This window comes from Musa acuminata, chromosome BXJ1-6 (assembly GCF_036884655.1).
Source record: "Musa acuminata AAA Group cultivar baxijiao chromosome BXJ1-6, Cavendish_Baxijiao_AAA, whole genome shotgun sequence".
Taxonomy (NCBI): domain Eukaryota; kingdom Viridiplantae; phylum Streptophyta; class Magnoliopsida; order Zingiberales; family Musaceae; genus Musa; species Musa acuminata.
Window position 1 is genome coordinate 21,226,268 of NC_088332.1, and position 17,264 is coordinate 21,243,531.

The 17,264-nt window shown below is 38.8% G+C and overlaps 1 protein-coding gene across 1 annotated transcript; it reads right to left on the bottom strand.

The window, feature by feature from the left end:
* Positions 1-3,755: 3,755 nt before the first annotated feature.
* On the bottom strand, positions 3,756-16,450 carry LOC135676622 (ADP-ribosylation factor-like protein 8c). Its single transcript, XM_065188002.1, has 6 exons — positions 16,213-16,450; positions 10,893-10,974; positions 10,720-10,752; positions 10,515-10,636; positions 4,129-4,290; positions 3,756-4,036 (listed from the first exon to the last, which is right to left on the bottom strand). The coding sequence occupies exons 1-6, from the start codon at positions 16,248-16,250 to the stop codon at positions 3,919-3,921; spliced, it is 555 nt and encodes a 184-aa protein (XP_065044074.1). The 5' UTR covers positions 16,251-16,450; the 3' UTR covers positions 3,756-3,918.
* Between the last annotated feature and the right edge of the window lie 814 nt (positions 16,451-17,264).

The window sequence follows — 17,264 nt, forward strand, 5'->3', positions numbered from 1 at the left end:
GCCACCAAAGTTTCGCATCTCCGTTCAGATACATCATTGCTATAGAAACTTTGGTATCTTCAGAATCAGGCCTCGTAGCTCGAAAGTATTGATCCATATCGAACAGAAAATTCTCGAGCTCTTTGGCATCTCTGGCTCCTCCATAACCATAAGGCTCGGGTGCTCTCAAGTTTTGTGGTGGTGCAACACGGGTATTGCTTCCTCCCGCATTTAGTGCTCTTATGAGCATGGCCACCTTTGAAGTGAGTTCCGCCACAACATCCTGTAAGTGTTGCACGGAGTCTTTGGTGTCATCAGACAATCGGTCGACTAGGGCCTCGACCTTGTCGATCCTGGACTCCGCTTCCTCTTGCGAGCTCTCTACCCCAACAAGTCTTTGTTGGTCATGGTAGAGTTCCTCCATGCTCGCTTCAAGAACATCCAAGTGGGTTTCCGCTGTTGTGAGTCTCTCCTTGTGACTCTTTTTCCCAGTTGGCACTCCAGATTGCGCCTCCTCCACTCGCGGAGAGTAGCCAACTTCTCGCTCATCATGTTCACTATCGTGCTCCTCTTGAGTGGCTCCAACAGCCTGAGAGCGAGTGTGCACATGCAGCCCACCTGCGGCTGCTTGGGGCAAGGGTCCGGCTTGCCCCGTCTTGCTTGATTCGCCACGATGCTTTGCCATGGTAAAGTTGTGAAGTTCCTTCGCTACTCGCTCGAAGTTCTTGCCCACTTTGATACCACAATGTCACGGCCTTAGCTGGGATTGCCTAAGGCATGAGGCACCCTTGCGGCCAAGACGTGAACTTAGCTTGCGTTGCCTAAGTCGCGAGGCACCCTTGCGGCAAAGACGCAAACTTAGCTTGCATTGCCTAAGTCGCGCTTCGCCCTTGCGATATAGCTCCGCAAAGATCAGCCCAGTTGCAACCTCTCGCAGGTCTCGAAGGACCTGTAAAAGAGAAAGTTGATTAGTTCGAAAGAACGAGTGACAGATAAGTCCCGACGTCTCATGAAAAGAGGGGAAGCTTTACAAGCAATTCAGCGAGCACCTTGCGTGCACAAGAGAATAAAGGGAGAGGGGGAAAACAAGGACTTTAGAGGGTTGAATGAACAGCTACAAGTCTACAAACAGCTACTCACCGGGTGCCAGGCGCGACAACAAGTTCCCGTCAAGGAAACGTGCAAACTTGCGAAAGGTTATTTAATGCCCGATATTATACCAAAGCCCCATCCAGCCCTGTGCCACCCGGGGGGTTCAAAGGGGCTGAGATAGCTGATGTTTTGGTGAACGGAGGCGGGCTGTAGAAAACAGCCCGCAGCATACGAAAACGGAGCTGTTTTGGGCTGCTTTGGGGCTGTTTTGCTCGGTTCGGTGAGCGGTCACTTTGTAGCGCTGTAACTTGTTAGAACTTACATTTTTACAAGCAAAATGACTCAAAACCAAGGCAAAACAGGCTGCCAAGTAGCTGTACATGTAGATGAGAGCGACGAAAGGTTCGTTGAACAGAGTTGTTGCGGGTGCGTCACGACCGTTCGTGACAAATCGGTCAATTGACTCCGTAACTCCGATATCCTTGGCGTAATACTTGCTCTTCTTGGCCCGATGCCCAAATTCATAGCCCAAAGCCTTCTATCGATACGTCGACCGATCCATTGGCCCGACATCCAATCTTTTGACATGTTCCTCCAGCACAACATGATTTTCCTGCTTTAATTGTCTTATCCTGATCGAAGCATCCTACGTCACTCAAAATGCAGATTAAATCATAAACACATATTAAGTGGTTTCATCATCAAAATACGAGATTCAATAGATAAGAATCATGATGTGCATGTTGATAAGTTTAATTAACTTATCTTATCGGTTTATTTCTTGAATTCAAAGGCCTTGAATTCAAGAATGTCTTTTCTCAAGTATGGCATATAGATAGAGGGGGTTAAGGTTAATTCCGTCATCAATTGATTGTCATCATAAAAAAGGGAGAGATTATTGAATCTTAGATTTTGATGATGAAGTCAATTGTAAATTGTTTGACCTAATCTATATGCTGAGAAAAGTGTGTAGGATTAACTACGATAGCAGTAAGACATAAAGCAAGGTTTATGCCGGAGTCAAGATCAAGATCTCATTGGGAGTTCGAGAGTTCAACGGAAGTCCGAACGTTCGTCAAAAGTTCTACCATAACCAACCGAGAAGTCCAGGAGCTTACCAAAGAAGCTCGTCGGAACTCGCCAAGAAGATCGTCGTAAAGTCCAGGAGCTAGTTGGGAGTCCGCCGGAACATTGTCGAGAGTTCGTCGGATGTTCGCTGGAAGTATGCCGGAAGCTCGTCGGAAGAGCAATTGACGTACCAGAACAAGCAGCACTGTAATCATGCCTTAGTTATCGTAGTTAGAGCGTAGATTAAGTTAGGATTGGGAGTAATCCCACTAACTTAATTTGGGGCTAACTGGGCCCTTAACAAGGCTGAATTGGATCGAATTGAGCACCAAATTTAGCCCCTGAAAACATGGTCGACGGTGGCACTGCTTGGAAGGCAGTGCCCTTGGATTTTTGGGCGGTGGTACCATCGGCAACAATGCTACCAGCGTTGGTACCGCCCCTGTTCGACGGTGGTACCACCTAGTGTCAGATCAGTGACAGCAATACCACCTAGTAACAACGGTGGTATCGCTAGTACCTCAGATTCCAAGGATGTGACATTTTTTTACTCCAATTTTGAAGTCATTGGGGCCTATAAAAATCTCACCCTTTTCTACATGAAAGGGCACGAAAGTATTGGCTTAATCTTGAATTCTTGAGTCATAAAAGTGTTATAAAAGTTAGAGTTCTCGTCCTTATCTCTTAGCCTTGTAACCATCCAAGAAAGAGGAGTGAGACTTGTAAGGGTTGTCTCCTAAACCCGGGAAAAGGAGAAAGTGCTGTAAAGAAGTGTTCGGTCTTCACCTATTGAAGGAAGGCCTATAGTGGACGTCGGTGACCTCGACCTCGTCGAAGGAAGAATCCGAAAGTGAATGCAGGTCACCTTGACCGAACCATTCTAAATTCCGGTTTGCTTTTTATTTGTACAATTTACTTTACTACAAACCTCCTTAATCTTCTCTTGTACTTTTACGAAAGCTTTCCAGTTCAACTTCTCTCCGAAACAGATTGAATTGAAACTATTTTCGTCGAAATCGGTTTTAAACGAAACAAACAATTTTCTAAAATCGTGAAATTTTTTCGCTATACTAATTCACCTCCCCTCTTAGTGCCACTCTTGATCCTAACAAGTTAGAAATATGAGTCTTAAGTAGGAGTCCTATTAGAGTTAGGGTTTAAAAGCCCTATAAATAATCATATATGCATCATGTTTCCTCAAAGAATAGATGAATCTTTTTAGTAGCCTTTGAGTAACAACTTGGAGGAAGAAACCTCTATAGAGTTCCAAGGAGATCGATCCTCTAAAGAGATCAACCCCAAACTTAGAATCCGCAAAAGTTTTAACATATATATCCATCGATTGATCCAATTATTACTTAATTCATTTGAATATTAAAGTTTCAACTCGTAATCTAATAATTATCTTTATAAATAATTTAATATGAATAAAAAAAATATTCAAAACATCCTAAAGTTGATCCATAAAAGCCTGAAAAGAAAAATTAAAGCCTAAAAAGGATTCAATACGAAGCTTTTGCTTATTTGACAGAGGCTTTAATTACTCATATAACAAAAGCACAACATTCTAATTGTAAAATTTCAAATATGATATACTATCAACCATACAAACTGTGTAGACAAGTACCCTTTTACTAATTATGCACCATCAAAATACAAGCAGATATCCAGAATTCTTGTGTTGCTCTTAAAATCATGAATCACAAATTTGAAATAAGCATTATTTACTTCAGAACAGATTCCTACAAGCAACCCAAACACACCACAGGTGGTAATCCATTACTTTGCTTTCCTTGCATGCTTGATGAGCCAATCAATAACCATGTCTATGTTAACTGATTCCTTGCATGAGATCATGTGGCAGCAGACTTCCCTATCCTTGATGTGTTCCAGCCCCCTAGATAACAAATCAACACCAAGAAGAATGACACATCAAAGAAATAAGAAATATTGTTGAATAAACAATGTGTAGTACGTAAGAATACTAACAAGAGGTCCACTAACGCCTGTTGGGAAAGAGCTTCTGATTTGTCGATTTTATTGCCAAGAACAAGCAAGGGGATTCCACTGAGGGATGGCTTCATCAGCAGCTCATGCAATTCACTTTTGGATATGGGCACACTGTCTCTGTCTGCTGCGTCTACCACATATCTGTCAGAATTTTGGAAGCACAAATGTAGCAATAAGAAAGCTGAAACATAACTCCCGAAAGAGTCTAAATGCCCTGTCACTCATCTTAGAAGACAAAAAGCATTTCAACATTTGCCCGTTTTGTATATGGGGCATTTGGCTCCGCCATCTACGGGTGTCAAAGTCATGTTGAGTTGAGATGCATATACTAGAACAGAATTTTCAACCCATACCCATACCATTTAATAATTATGTCAAAAGTTTAAATCCAAACCCAGCCCAACAATTACACATGCTATTTCACCTAACCTGCATAATAGATTTGACCTATTTACACTACCTGAACTCCTCACACAAGCTAGTCAGGCCAGCAATGACAAAATCTGCTATTTATAAGACTGATATTATTGACATGTTAATCTGAAGATGACAAATAACACATTTAACTTTACTACTAATCAAGTCACTTCAAGTATGTCATGCCAATACTCTTAATATGAATCTGACAGTAAGTGGGTTTCCAGTGGTGGACAGGTTAGCAATGCCCAAGTACTTAACCTTCAAGCAGTTGCTAATACCCCATAAACCAAGTAAAAGTAAGTATCTGCTGAAGATAGATGTCAGAAGGCTCCCCCTGCTGGCTCCGGCAATAAGGGCAAGGAGATGGTGGTAGCCTCCTCTTTGGTATCCGATCCCAGGCTGAAGAGGCCAGTGTGCCATCCTGATCCTAGGGCCGCTTCATCCTCCCAGCAGAATGCTTCTTGTGACTACGTTCCTGCATCTCATGGTCGATCTATTGCTGGTGTTGTTGCCTGTGAGATGATCTGGGCTCAAATGCTTGTAGGTTCCTCTACTTGTCCAGCATCAGGCTCCTTTCTTGTCTTCCTGTGTTTACAACTGGATTTGTGTGTCTTCCACAAATTTTGTTGAGTTTGATGAAGCATGCCTTGAGGAATGTCGAAAGGCTTGGGTTTTTAGCTTGGTGCGTCGTTTCCTCCAGCATCCTCCTCCCTTAGATTTTCTTAGATCAGCTTTCTCATTTGTGGAAATACTTCTCCCCTCATTGACATGGCTAGGGGTTTTTTCCTCTTTTTGCTTCCCTTGGAAGGTGAGGTGAGGTGCTTCATCTTATGCCCTAGAGTGCCAACGTTCAATCGCTCACCTAAAGGACTCTACCGACCCTAGTTTGGGTTCAGTTTGTTGGCTTACCATTTGAACACTGGAATCATGATTGTGTTTTTTGTATAGTTTTCTTACTAGGTATCCCCTTCACATTGACAAGCATCCTTTTTTCTTCGAACAGGGTAATTTCCCGAGGTCGATCATTCTTATGATACAGGACAGTAGGTTAGTGGCAACACTAGTTCCGGTATACTCCAACCTCCCCAGACCACAGTTATATGCCCCTTAGGAGACTCTTCAGGCGTGTTGTTCATGATGCTTAAGCAACAACTATTACCACACTGATGCACCAATGGCATATAGTCTACTAGTACAATAAGCCATATGACTAGTTTAAGATTAACTCCGGAGGGCATACCATATTGATATACAAATTCAAAGGATCGAGGAACTCGATCAACCAGATGTGGATACCTATCATTCAATTTGAGGTGTATACAAGTTGCTTTAGTTTATTACTTAATTTTCTTAAATCTACAAGTTTTGAAATGGAGTCTAACGTTACTCGTATTTTTATGGATGATTCAACATTAAAGAAACAAACATGCTTCAAAATTGCTACTCAACATCAAAAAAAGTTAAATTCACTAACTAAACCTTATTTTGACTCTATTCTTATTGAAATATAATTAAAATTGCATTCAAGTTTATTTAAAAGGCTTAAAATGAGTCTTTTCTATTTTAAAAATATTTTTAGGCATTTTTGGTGGTTTTTTGGATTTGTTGGTACATACCATGGTTTTCGTACTGGTGTATTGATCAATTGTTGGTACAGTACGTACTGAGCTGTACCGAACGTACCGACACACAGTACACTAGGGTCTACCATTGTACTACCCGTACCGATCCTCTATCGAACTAGTACATACCGCCCGTACCGAGCGGTACGCTCCGGTATGTCAAACCTTGGTACATACTAACATATCGACATATGATACATCAGTATAGATTGGTATGTAGTTCGTATTGGATTCAAGTTCAACAATCCGACGATCCGACATCCCACCTCGGGGATGGAAGTTTTGGTGGAGGAGATAGATATCTTCACTAAAAATCAAGCATAAAAACTAAAAGGAAAATTACCAACTATTGCTCGTAGGATTAAAGTGACACTACAAGGGCTAAGCAACAAAATAAAAGCACAAAAGAGATTAATAAGTGCGTAAGAATGAAAGTTGTCTTTAGATTGGTGCTCTCGACAGATTACGGATCACTATCGATTTTAGTCTCCTCTCTTGCTGCAACATGAGGTTTGGACATGAGGTAGTCGGGTTTTGGGACTTCCCACAACTAGATGAAGTTTAGATGGATTGTTGGAACTCAAGGAAGAAGGTGCTGCAGTTAGAGATTTGCAGCACCTTGCATAATTTCTCCTTTCTTTTCTTGCTCTTAGTCAACTGGGGCTCCTTACTGTTGCTTCTTGGGATGCTGTAGAGGGGCTCTCCTCCCTCTTTTATTGCTAAGGTGGGGCAAAAGTCTTAAGCAGTTTAGGACATTCCTTATAGGGCAAGTGCACAGTCTTCTACTCCGAGGAGTGTGCCTCCCTTGCATGGTGGCTGCTCCTATTTGGGTGACGACTGCCCTTGATCAAGGACGATCTAAAATCAAGGGCCAATCCCTTTCCAAGGGCCTCTTGAAGCCTCAAAGCCCTATCGACCAAGCAAAGCGCATATCACAACAGCCCACTCACCTTAATCCTAGTTCTAGTAGGACTAGGATTAAGGCAACCCTCATCCAAATATAGGCAGCCACCAAGGGAGGCGTACTCCTACTTGAAGGAGAAGGTGCATAGCCCTACAAGGAAAGTCCTAAAACCCTTAGGAATCCTGCCCTATCTATACTATAAAAGAGGGAGGAGAGACCAATCAAAAGCATCCCCAAGTCAGATCAATCCCAATCTTAGTCGGGCAGCTTCCATTAAAACTTTGGATGCCCTTAATCCTATATATCTAAGGGGTTGCAGCCCCTTTGAAATCAATCCAAGTCGTGCCCCCTCTCAAGAAGCCAGTCGGCCCCAAGCTGAGAAGAGAGGAGAAAAGAAGAGAAAGAGAAGAGGACAGTAGTGCCCTTCTTCCTTCTATCTATCCTTCTAGTCGGCCTAGGATAGCTTACTAGCCAAGAGTAGAGGCAGAAGAAGAAGAGAAGAGGAAGAATACCTCGGCAACCCTTCTCCAGCAATACCCAAGATCAGCAATCAAGGAGCCATCTTCTTTTAGCCTGCAGTAAAAATCTATAGCAAAGAACCAACATCAACGAACGGCTTCATCTTTGTCCTCGACATTCAAAGACACAACAACAACATTAACGAATAACAACCCTTCCACAACCCTATCAGAGGTGTTGTCAGTTTGGTGAGATGAGGAAAGAAAGGGGGAACCGATAGCAAGCATTCTGCAGTGATCTGTCTACGCTTGTCACGTGAGATCTTTTGACCAATCATCGCTCAAGAACTCTTTGCTTTAGTTCTCTGTTCTAGGCACTTTAAATTCACAACAAGAGTAGATTAGTGGCCTACAAACCACACCTCATCCAAAAAGATGTGGGGATGAGGATAAATTAGTAGTGCAAATTTCGCTTCGTCACTACCAGCAAATACATCGATGAGGTATTATGCAAAGTGGTGCCCCTTGACATATGTCAGGTAATCTTTGAAAGTCCGTACCCTTGGGACCGAGATGTTACGTTTTACCAATGGCCCCAACAATATAAACACGTAATTGTATTGTCAGTCATAGCAAAAGGTTCATCATCAAGCGAGAAAAGAGCGAACATGCAGTCGATCTTATGACAATCAGCCAAATAAAAAGGATGATGAAAGTATGATAAAGATTTGTGCTAATACTCATCCAGCTAGTCGAAGCGAGAACGCACACCTTATCCTTATAATCAGCATACAAGAAAGGGGACAATAGTAAGTTACAAGAACTCACCAGCAGGTATCCAGATCTTTTCACCAATAACAATAGACTACCTCAGTGGCAAGTGACAAAGCACGAAATATAGCTCGTCTGGGACACACCATTACCGAACTCAACATGTATCATAGCTTAGTTTTAAAAAAGAAAAAATTGACAACAAGTGGTTAAGGTAACCAAGAGCAGCAGCATCCAACCAAGTTGTTCCCCCTTTCGATCACTGATGGTGATGGTGTCGAATAAGGACAGAGGATGGTGCACGTGCATTGACAACCGTGGCTAGAATGAGATCCCAATGGGAAATTGGTATCCCCTACCATGGATTGATGATCTACTAGACCACCTCCAACACACCACCATCTTAACCAAATCGGACCTTAAGTCAGGCTATCATCAAGTCCGAGTTCGAGAAGATACACGGAAGACAGCTTCAATATGTGTCAAGGGTTGTTCGAGTGGCTAGTCATGCCATTCAAACTTTGCAATGCCCCAGCCACATTTATGCGATTGACGGACCATGTGCTATGTCCACACATTGGTGACTTCGTCATCATCTACCTCGATGACATTCTCATCAATCGATGATCAAAGGATGAACATATTGAGCACACCAATCAAGACAAAACATATTAAGCACACATATAAGGTGTTTAACCATTTGGAGAAACACCAAGTGTAGCTCAACCCAAAGTAGTGTAAGTTAGGGAAACAAACCCTTGTCTACCTTGGCCATAACGGACACCCGCGAAGAAAAGCATTGTGTTTCATCAACAGACGGATGGACAAACTAAAGTAGTGAATCACATGATGGTACGAGGACACAAATCACGTCATCTGAAGACATTAGACAGAAGCCTACCATATTTGTAATTCTCATTCAATCGAGCAATACACAAGTCCATGACCAAATCATCATTCAAGGTATTATTAGGCTACTTACCTCAAAGCAACATCATTCAAGGTAGTTTATGATCGATTCAACATCACAAACCTCCAAAGAAGGCAATGTAGCACTACAAGCCAAGAAATTTCTTGAGCACATCCGACAAGTGCACAAGGATGTTGAACAACTTCAATGGGCTCAGTAAAAATACAAGGTGCGATATGACCGACACTGTGTTGAGGGTCAATTCTAAGAAGGTGACCTCGAAGGAAGAAATGGTTAAAAAGAGAAGGAAAGAAACTCAATCTCATCCGATATGGACCATTCAAAGTATTGAAGTAGATTAGAAACAACACTTGTCAACTCAAGGTACCTCCATACATGGAGATGTACTCAATTACGAATGTGGAGAACTTGAAGGCATTCAAGTCATCGATGTTAAATGACGAGCCAAGCAAGGCGCTGCCTTTGATATGTAATTTGATGGCCGACCAAGAGAAGACTTTGGATGAAAACTCCATCATTGAAAAGAAGGTAACTACTACAAGACGAGGCAACAAAACATCATAGAATGCAAAGGGCAAAATTTGAGTTTAGCAAGGTGGTTCATGAAAGAAACTAGCGAAGTAGGGTTTACCATCTTTAAACAAGAGTTGAATCACCAAATTGGGGGAGACCAAGGACAATCAACCCTCAAGTCCAAGTTTAGTCGGCCCAAAAACTCAAAAACTCAAGCCCAAGATTAATTCAAGTTAGACTCAAATCAGAAGTCCCTTCTGTGAGACTAAGAGTTGGACTCTGTTTGAGAATCTTTCTCTAATTAGAAGTCTTCCCCTCGACAAAAGTAAAGAAGGGTCAGTAGCCCTAGGATGGAGGACAAAAGAGAGAATTGATAGCAAGAGAGAAGCCTCAAAAGCTGAGCTTGTTCAAGAAGTCCATGCTATTGCTAAGTCCAAGGTTGTTGCTCAAGAAGTTTTTTGCAATTGCATGATTAGGCATTCCTTTTTCAATAAGCAATCTACATTTTTCTCTTTCAGAGTTATCTTCTTTCAACTTCACTATCAATCCTCCCACAAATCATAAATCCGCAATCTACTCTAAGGATTTTATCACAAGTCATTCCCCAAATGGATCTTAAAATTATTCTATGTTCTGACTTATCACATGAGACAATCTACAGTTATCTTACGATCATGACATTTGAATTCTTTGCACTAAGAATCAATTTGGTATTGCGAAATAGGTAGTTGATGCAGGGAAGTTACAGAATTGCAGAGACTCCACGACAGTATCGCTCCCACATTGTGCGAAATCTCCGTTGCCCTCCTAGATCCCAGAGTTTTATGGTAACATTTCCCTTTGTAACTTTCCGCATGTTGAAACCCACCTGGTTTTCAGAAGCAGAATAAGGGCAGACTTACAGTTTATCAAATCACATGTTAAAAGCATATTTTGAGGTAAAGTACATACGGTAGGAATCATGTCCTCGCTGTAGCCACCAGTCTAATGAATTCAGAATGCTTATGGTTAAAAAAGGAAGGTAACTATTCAACTTAAGAAAAGAGAAAAGGTTTATTTGAAAAAGAGAAGAAAAATATTTAATAACAAAATTATTGTAAGGAAAAAAGATTTACACAACTCACAGCAATAGCATTAACAAGCGATGTCTTTCCTGCATTTTGAAGGCCAATTAACGAAAGTTCCATTTCCTGCTTGAAAAACAAACTGAAGTGGAAACTGTTAAAATTAGAACCAGATCTTGATCATGAGGCTTCTAATATAGTTACTTCCAACAACATATAAATAAAATCAATATAGCAATTTCAAAGTTGAAACATTAATAGGGAATTAGTTTTAGGATGAAAAAAGAAAATTTGTACCAATATTCTTCATGCCATATCCATAACCAGCAAAAAAAGGGAAAAACTTGGCTCAAGTATGCACAAAATTATGAGTCAGCTGATGTTAGATATATACATTGATATGTACATGATAATTCATAGTCACAAACTCTGGTCATATGTTGTCTGATGTCCACTAAAGAATTAATTGTAATACACTGGCCATCCTAGTAGGCTCTCACACTTCAGCCAACTTTTAAGAGTAACATAGCTTTAAGCATCAGCATGTTTGGGCTGAGTGCTTACCGATAATTGATTCAGCTAGTAATTGTACAGATATGTTAGACAATCTAAAGAAGTTGGGCAACACCAGTCCAACAACTGGATCTGTTCATTTTGTTTTACTTGTCTATAATTTTTCCTGATTTATCTTCCTTATCTTTCCCCGATGTACAGGATTTTTCACATGTTTGCTCACAATTACATGAGAGAGTGCGGCATAACAATAGAATCTCACCAAAGAGGAGAAGACAAAAAAAGGTATCGTTGAAAATAAGGTCATCAATTTCGAATAATATCGCCCGTACCAGGTGGTACGTACCGGTCCATCAATAGACCGGTACATGGACCGCCCATTACCGAGCGGTATATATATATATATATATATATATATATATATATATATATATATATGCAACGTCACCTTTTATAAAAATATTTATATAAAAAATATTTTATATATAAATATATATAATTTATATATAAATATATATATAATTTATATATAAATATATATAAGATTTTTTTACTATATATATATATATATATATATATATATATATATATATATATATATATATAGAGGCGACGTTGCTGAGGCGATGTCGCATCGTTTTTCTGCGACGTCGCCCCGCTTAGGGAGAAGAGAGAGGCGACGTCACCAAATTATATATATATATATAAATATAAAAAATTCGACGACGTCGCTTCAGCAACATCGCCTCATGTGGGGAGAAGAGAGGCGACATTGCTGAATTTTTTTACTTTATATATGTATGTATATATATATATGTATGTATATATATATATATATATATATATATACATATACATACATATATATACATATATATATATATATATATATATTATTCTCAAAATCAGTTGAATTTTTCTTTTTAGTTTTTCATTTTGATCATAAACACCTGTTCCCATGTTCAGAACATCATGGCCCATTGGCATGCCCTCTTCCAATGCTAGCTGGCAAAGGAGAAGAAGAAGCCTTTTTAAACAACCATATGCTACGTCCAATCTTACTCATGTAGGACGTGCAATGTTTTGAGACAAGATATACCATTTATGTTGTTTCATTAAAGAAAACAATAGGGTTTCTTGATTATTTATAATAGGAGTTAACCATACGTGCATGTTGCATGATAGGTAGGTCGAAAAGCATGAAAGAACTCAAAATTCCATTATGTGTTCGTTATAACAATCAAGGTTTACTATTTCAATATCAGAATCATAACAGTCGCACACTGGATTGGTACGGTTTTAATACATACTAAACATATTCATATATGATAGGTTGGCATATTGATTGCCATGTGTTCAGTCGATCCGGATTGTTCAGACTAAAAAAGTCTTGATTTAAGGTTCTTCAAATAAATTCTACCTAATAGAGCAAATGTTCAATAAATATAGGAACCTTTTGACTAGACAATAATAAATAATGAACCAAATCATGTTTCAGATACAGATTACAAACCATATTAAAAAACTGCATAGAAGAGTCATAAACATGATATATTCAGTATTGTCAAAGGCGCTAGACCTAAAAAGTATTAAGATTCCAAAATGTCTGAGATGGCTAGACACTCGCCTAAATGCCACCCAAGCGAAGCAAGGTTTTCACCAATGTAAAATAATTATTATAAATATAATCAATGATGTTTATTATATGAGTTTTATATTATTTCATGTTCAACATATCACCACTGAAACATCAAATTGCATAAGTTTAACTACTAAATCGATGGTACTAAGTATGGTTGCCATGGTTGAAGATCCTAAAACTATAGTGGCAATCCGAAAGAGTGAAGTTATACTGTAGGAATGCAAGAGGGATGCACTAGGGCCTCACCTTGCCTCACCCAAGTGCTTAAGCAAGGAGCTGAGTGGCCACATCCATGGATATATTAAATCTAAAATTTAATTTCACTCCTTAAATTATGCCTATTGTCACCAAAATGATCACTTTAAATCCACGAAAGGTGGTTCAAGATCATTGATGTGACTCAAATGTAGATGAAGATTGTGATATTGATGGCGCCATCCATGAAATTGCTCTCACAACATCTGATACCAAGAAACAATTTACCACTAATGTAATATTGTGGTGGTAATCATGGTCTCATCATCATTATAATCAGCATGCAAATCAGATCAGAGTTCTTATTAGATCTGGATTTTTTCAGTAATATTTAGTTATTATGAGGATCACCGAAGCTATTATATTTTTCTCCAAAATCTTGGTTGATCAATCTTCCATTTAGTTGTTGCATAACTATATTAAGTATTAAATGTGAATCCTTATAAGACTACTTGATGCAATATACAGAAACAAGATAGAAGTCAACCGAATCTTTGGGAGATAACTTGTCTTGTTTTTATTAAAAGACATAGGACAACAAGTGTCAAACTGAAAAAGCCTCATGCCAAACCTAATTACAACAACAATGTAAAGTCCCAACTATTTGAGGTTGGGTACACACCAAACGTAATTTTATAATTATATTCCTAACATGTTCTAATCAGAATACAATACAAACAGGCTCAAAACTCTAAAGAAACCAATTAGACTCATTAAGTAATCTCACAATCCACAATCAAATAAGGTAAAGAATAATTTAACAAGAAAACTCTTCCCAATATATTACTAAATATTCATTTGAAAATATCAGAAAAATAAAAAAGACAAATATACCCAATTAACTTTAGTTTAATTAAACCTATGGCTGAAGGTTATACAATAGAAAAGGACTCAATTGACAACTTAAACATATCAGATCCCTACAAGTCTGCTCAGTCCATGTTCTTGGATTACTTAATGAAACAAGCCTACAAAATTCTTAAGATACCCATTGTATTCTTTCCAGAATTGTAAACAATGGTGTGCATATGTTACCAAAATTCAAAGAGCAAAACCAAGTACAACAAAAGTGAAATTATACTAACATAATAATCAAAAGGTAGCCTAACTTGTTCACCAAATTAACACCTCAAACAAGGAGATATTCTTTTATGATATGACATGAGAAGGACGAAATAGGACTCTGAAGATAAAAGATAGTCATTGTAGTGAAATTAAACAATATTATCAATCCTATTCGCAATGCATTGTGATACTTCACATTAACGAAAGAACTTAATCCTGCAGTTAACTAACTAATGAACCTTGTGAATCTACAATATGTTTCAAAATAATGACAAGCATAGAAACAACAAGGTCCCATTGACTGGTTTCTAAAAGGAAGCAACTATGAAGGTAATTAAAAAAAACTTAGTTTAAAAACACATCAAGAATAATATATAGAAGTTTGCATAATGGGGACCTAAGTAGACCATAGGAAATTAGCATAAATGCTATGGGAGGGTAAGTGTACCTCTTTGGTACATGGAGCTATCCTACCTACTTTATTCTTCTCTTATTCTCTCTAGTTATCTTTTCTTCTTCATCATCTTCCATTGTTCTGCTTCTCCTCCCTATCATGTTACCACTTCCTCCCATCCACTATCAGTAATCCTCTCTCTCTTACTCTCTCTAGTGGTTTGGTCAATACTAACCGGTATTAGCATATACTAATACTTGGAATAATGTGACTAGTAACATACTGATCCAATCATCAATAACAGATTGAAATTTCATTCCATGTTAAAATAATTACTCTAAAAACATAATATGTCAAGAATCAAAAGAAGATAACAAAAACTTGTGATAAATAAAGTGGCATTGATGATGTTGTCTCTCATAGACCATCATAACACCTAAACCATGTGAGAAGCCCCATGATGTTCTAAAAAACAATAGGAGATGGGATATAATAAAAGATTGAGATATAAGAGACCTTTGTCATTTGAAACTTTCATATAACACATTTATATATTATTATGCCAGAAAATCCAGCTTGATCAGAATTCAGAAAATTAATTAGGTAGTTAAATTATTAAATGATTTAAAGTCTATCTGATTTATACAAAAGAATTTGTAGAATGATAAACTGAACAATTAAAAAAGCACTTAAATGGCACAACATACTTCACAAGACCAAAGAAGAGAAGTCATGCTTTGAAAAGGATGGATGTGAAAAGCATAGTATATATAGTAATTTGTCCGAGTGAAACATTATAGCCATAATCTACAATGTAATTATCATTTCTATCATTTCGATGCCAGTGTTGACAGAAACATTATAGCCATAATCTACAATGTAATTATAGACTAAAATGACAAGTTGATCAGCTAAAACTATCCCATCCATCAGATCTCAACTCTTTATTCTTATTAACTCAATTGGTAAAACGATAGTTACGAAAAAATAAAGAAGCACATGGTTTAAGTACCAAATTTAGGAACTTAAAATTTTACATGAGTTCTTCACGTCAAGGTATCCATATATATATATATATATATATATATATATATATATATATACATTGCAAATCAAGTACTTCCACACTAGCACACAAAAGAAAAAGAAAAATAAATAAATATTATGTCATATATCTGCTTTCAAAACCAACAAAGTAAATCCGTATGTCCCATCTGAAAAAGGAAGTAATCTAACAACGAACAAATTTAACAATAGTAATTACTACAAGCGGGAAGGAATAACTTTAATTCACTCGTTTACCAAGGGCATCAAGTTCTGTTGCAAATCCCTAGGATCCATTCAAAATATTATAAAACCAAAAGTAGATGAACTCGAACCGACATATACAAGCAAGCATGCCAGAATTCCGATATCCAACATAAAACCCACACAAACAAGGAGAAAAAAAAGATCCCAACTTTGTTTCGCTTGGTGGAGGGTGCGGGAGGAAGGGAGAGGGGGAAGAGTACCTGCGAAGCCAATTGAGGAAGGAATCCCAAAGGCCCATCTCGAAGGAATTGGAGAAGCCGTCCTCACGGAAAACCCTAGAGATATTGTCTCCCCGAATCAAAAAGAAGAGCGACCCGAAGGCCCGTAAGAGTTAATGGGGAAGATGACGGAGCCGTAACAGGGATTTCTTGGCCACGCACAGAGATCGACTTCATCCATAGCTCCTAATTGTGGTTCCACAAAAGCAAACGATGGATTAGAATTATAGCTCTGCTGTTGTCGTTTGCGTTTCACGGGTTTTTTAATGTTATGTTTTGCTTTTGTGGTCTCGAAAGTAAATGATTTATTAAAATAAGATAATTCTAAAAAAAAATAGTAATAAGCTTTTACTCCCCTTATTTAGTTTTTATCAAGAAATTTTTCTTAGGTTTAGGTTAAAATATTTTTAATAAAATCATAAAATATGAAAGACTCCACTAATGTCCAAAAGCTTGCCGGAAGTCCGTTGGAACATTGCCGAGAGATCGTCAGAAGTTCGTCGGAAGATCTTCGAAAGCTCACCAGAAGAAACCTAGACTAATCGGATTTATTTGCTTAGTGTATGTCTTAAAATTCATAGTTAGCATATAATTAGAATGTAATTAGACAAACTCAATTAAGGGCCAACTGGGCCTATGTTTGGGTTGTGTTGGGCCAAGTGGAAGGCCCAAATAGTGACCCAACAGGTGGAACCATCGTGGCATAGTCTCCGAGACTGTGTCAGGCGGTGGTACCGCCCAGACACAGTATCCGAGAGACTGTTAGGCGGTGGTACGGCCTAGTGGTAGGGTGTCAAGCGATGGTACCACCGGTCTGGGTGGTGGTACCGCTCAAACATAATTTACGAGAGCTGTAGGCGGTGGTATCGCCCAACACAAGCGGTGGTACTGCCAATACCCCGAAAACCGGAGATGAGACATTTTTAGATTCCAAGTTTGAATCCACTTGAGGCCTATAAATACCCCTCTCATCTCTGGTTAACATACACAAGCACAAAGAGCTTAAAAGTGGGAAAACACTATAGCAATCACTT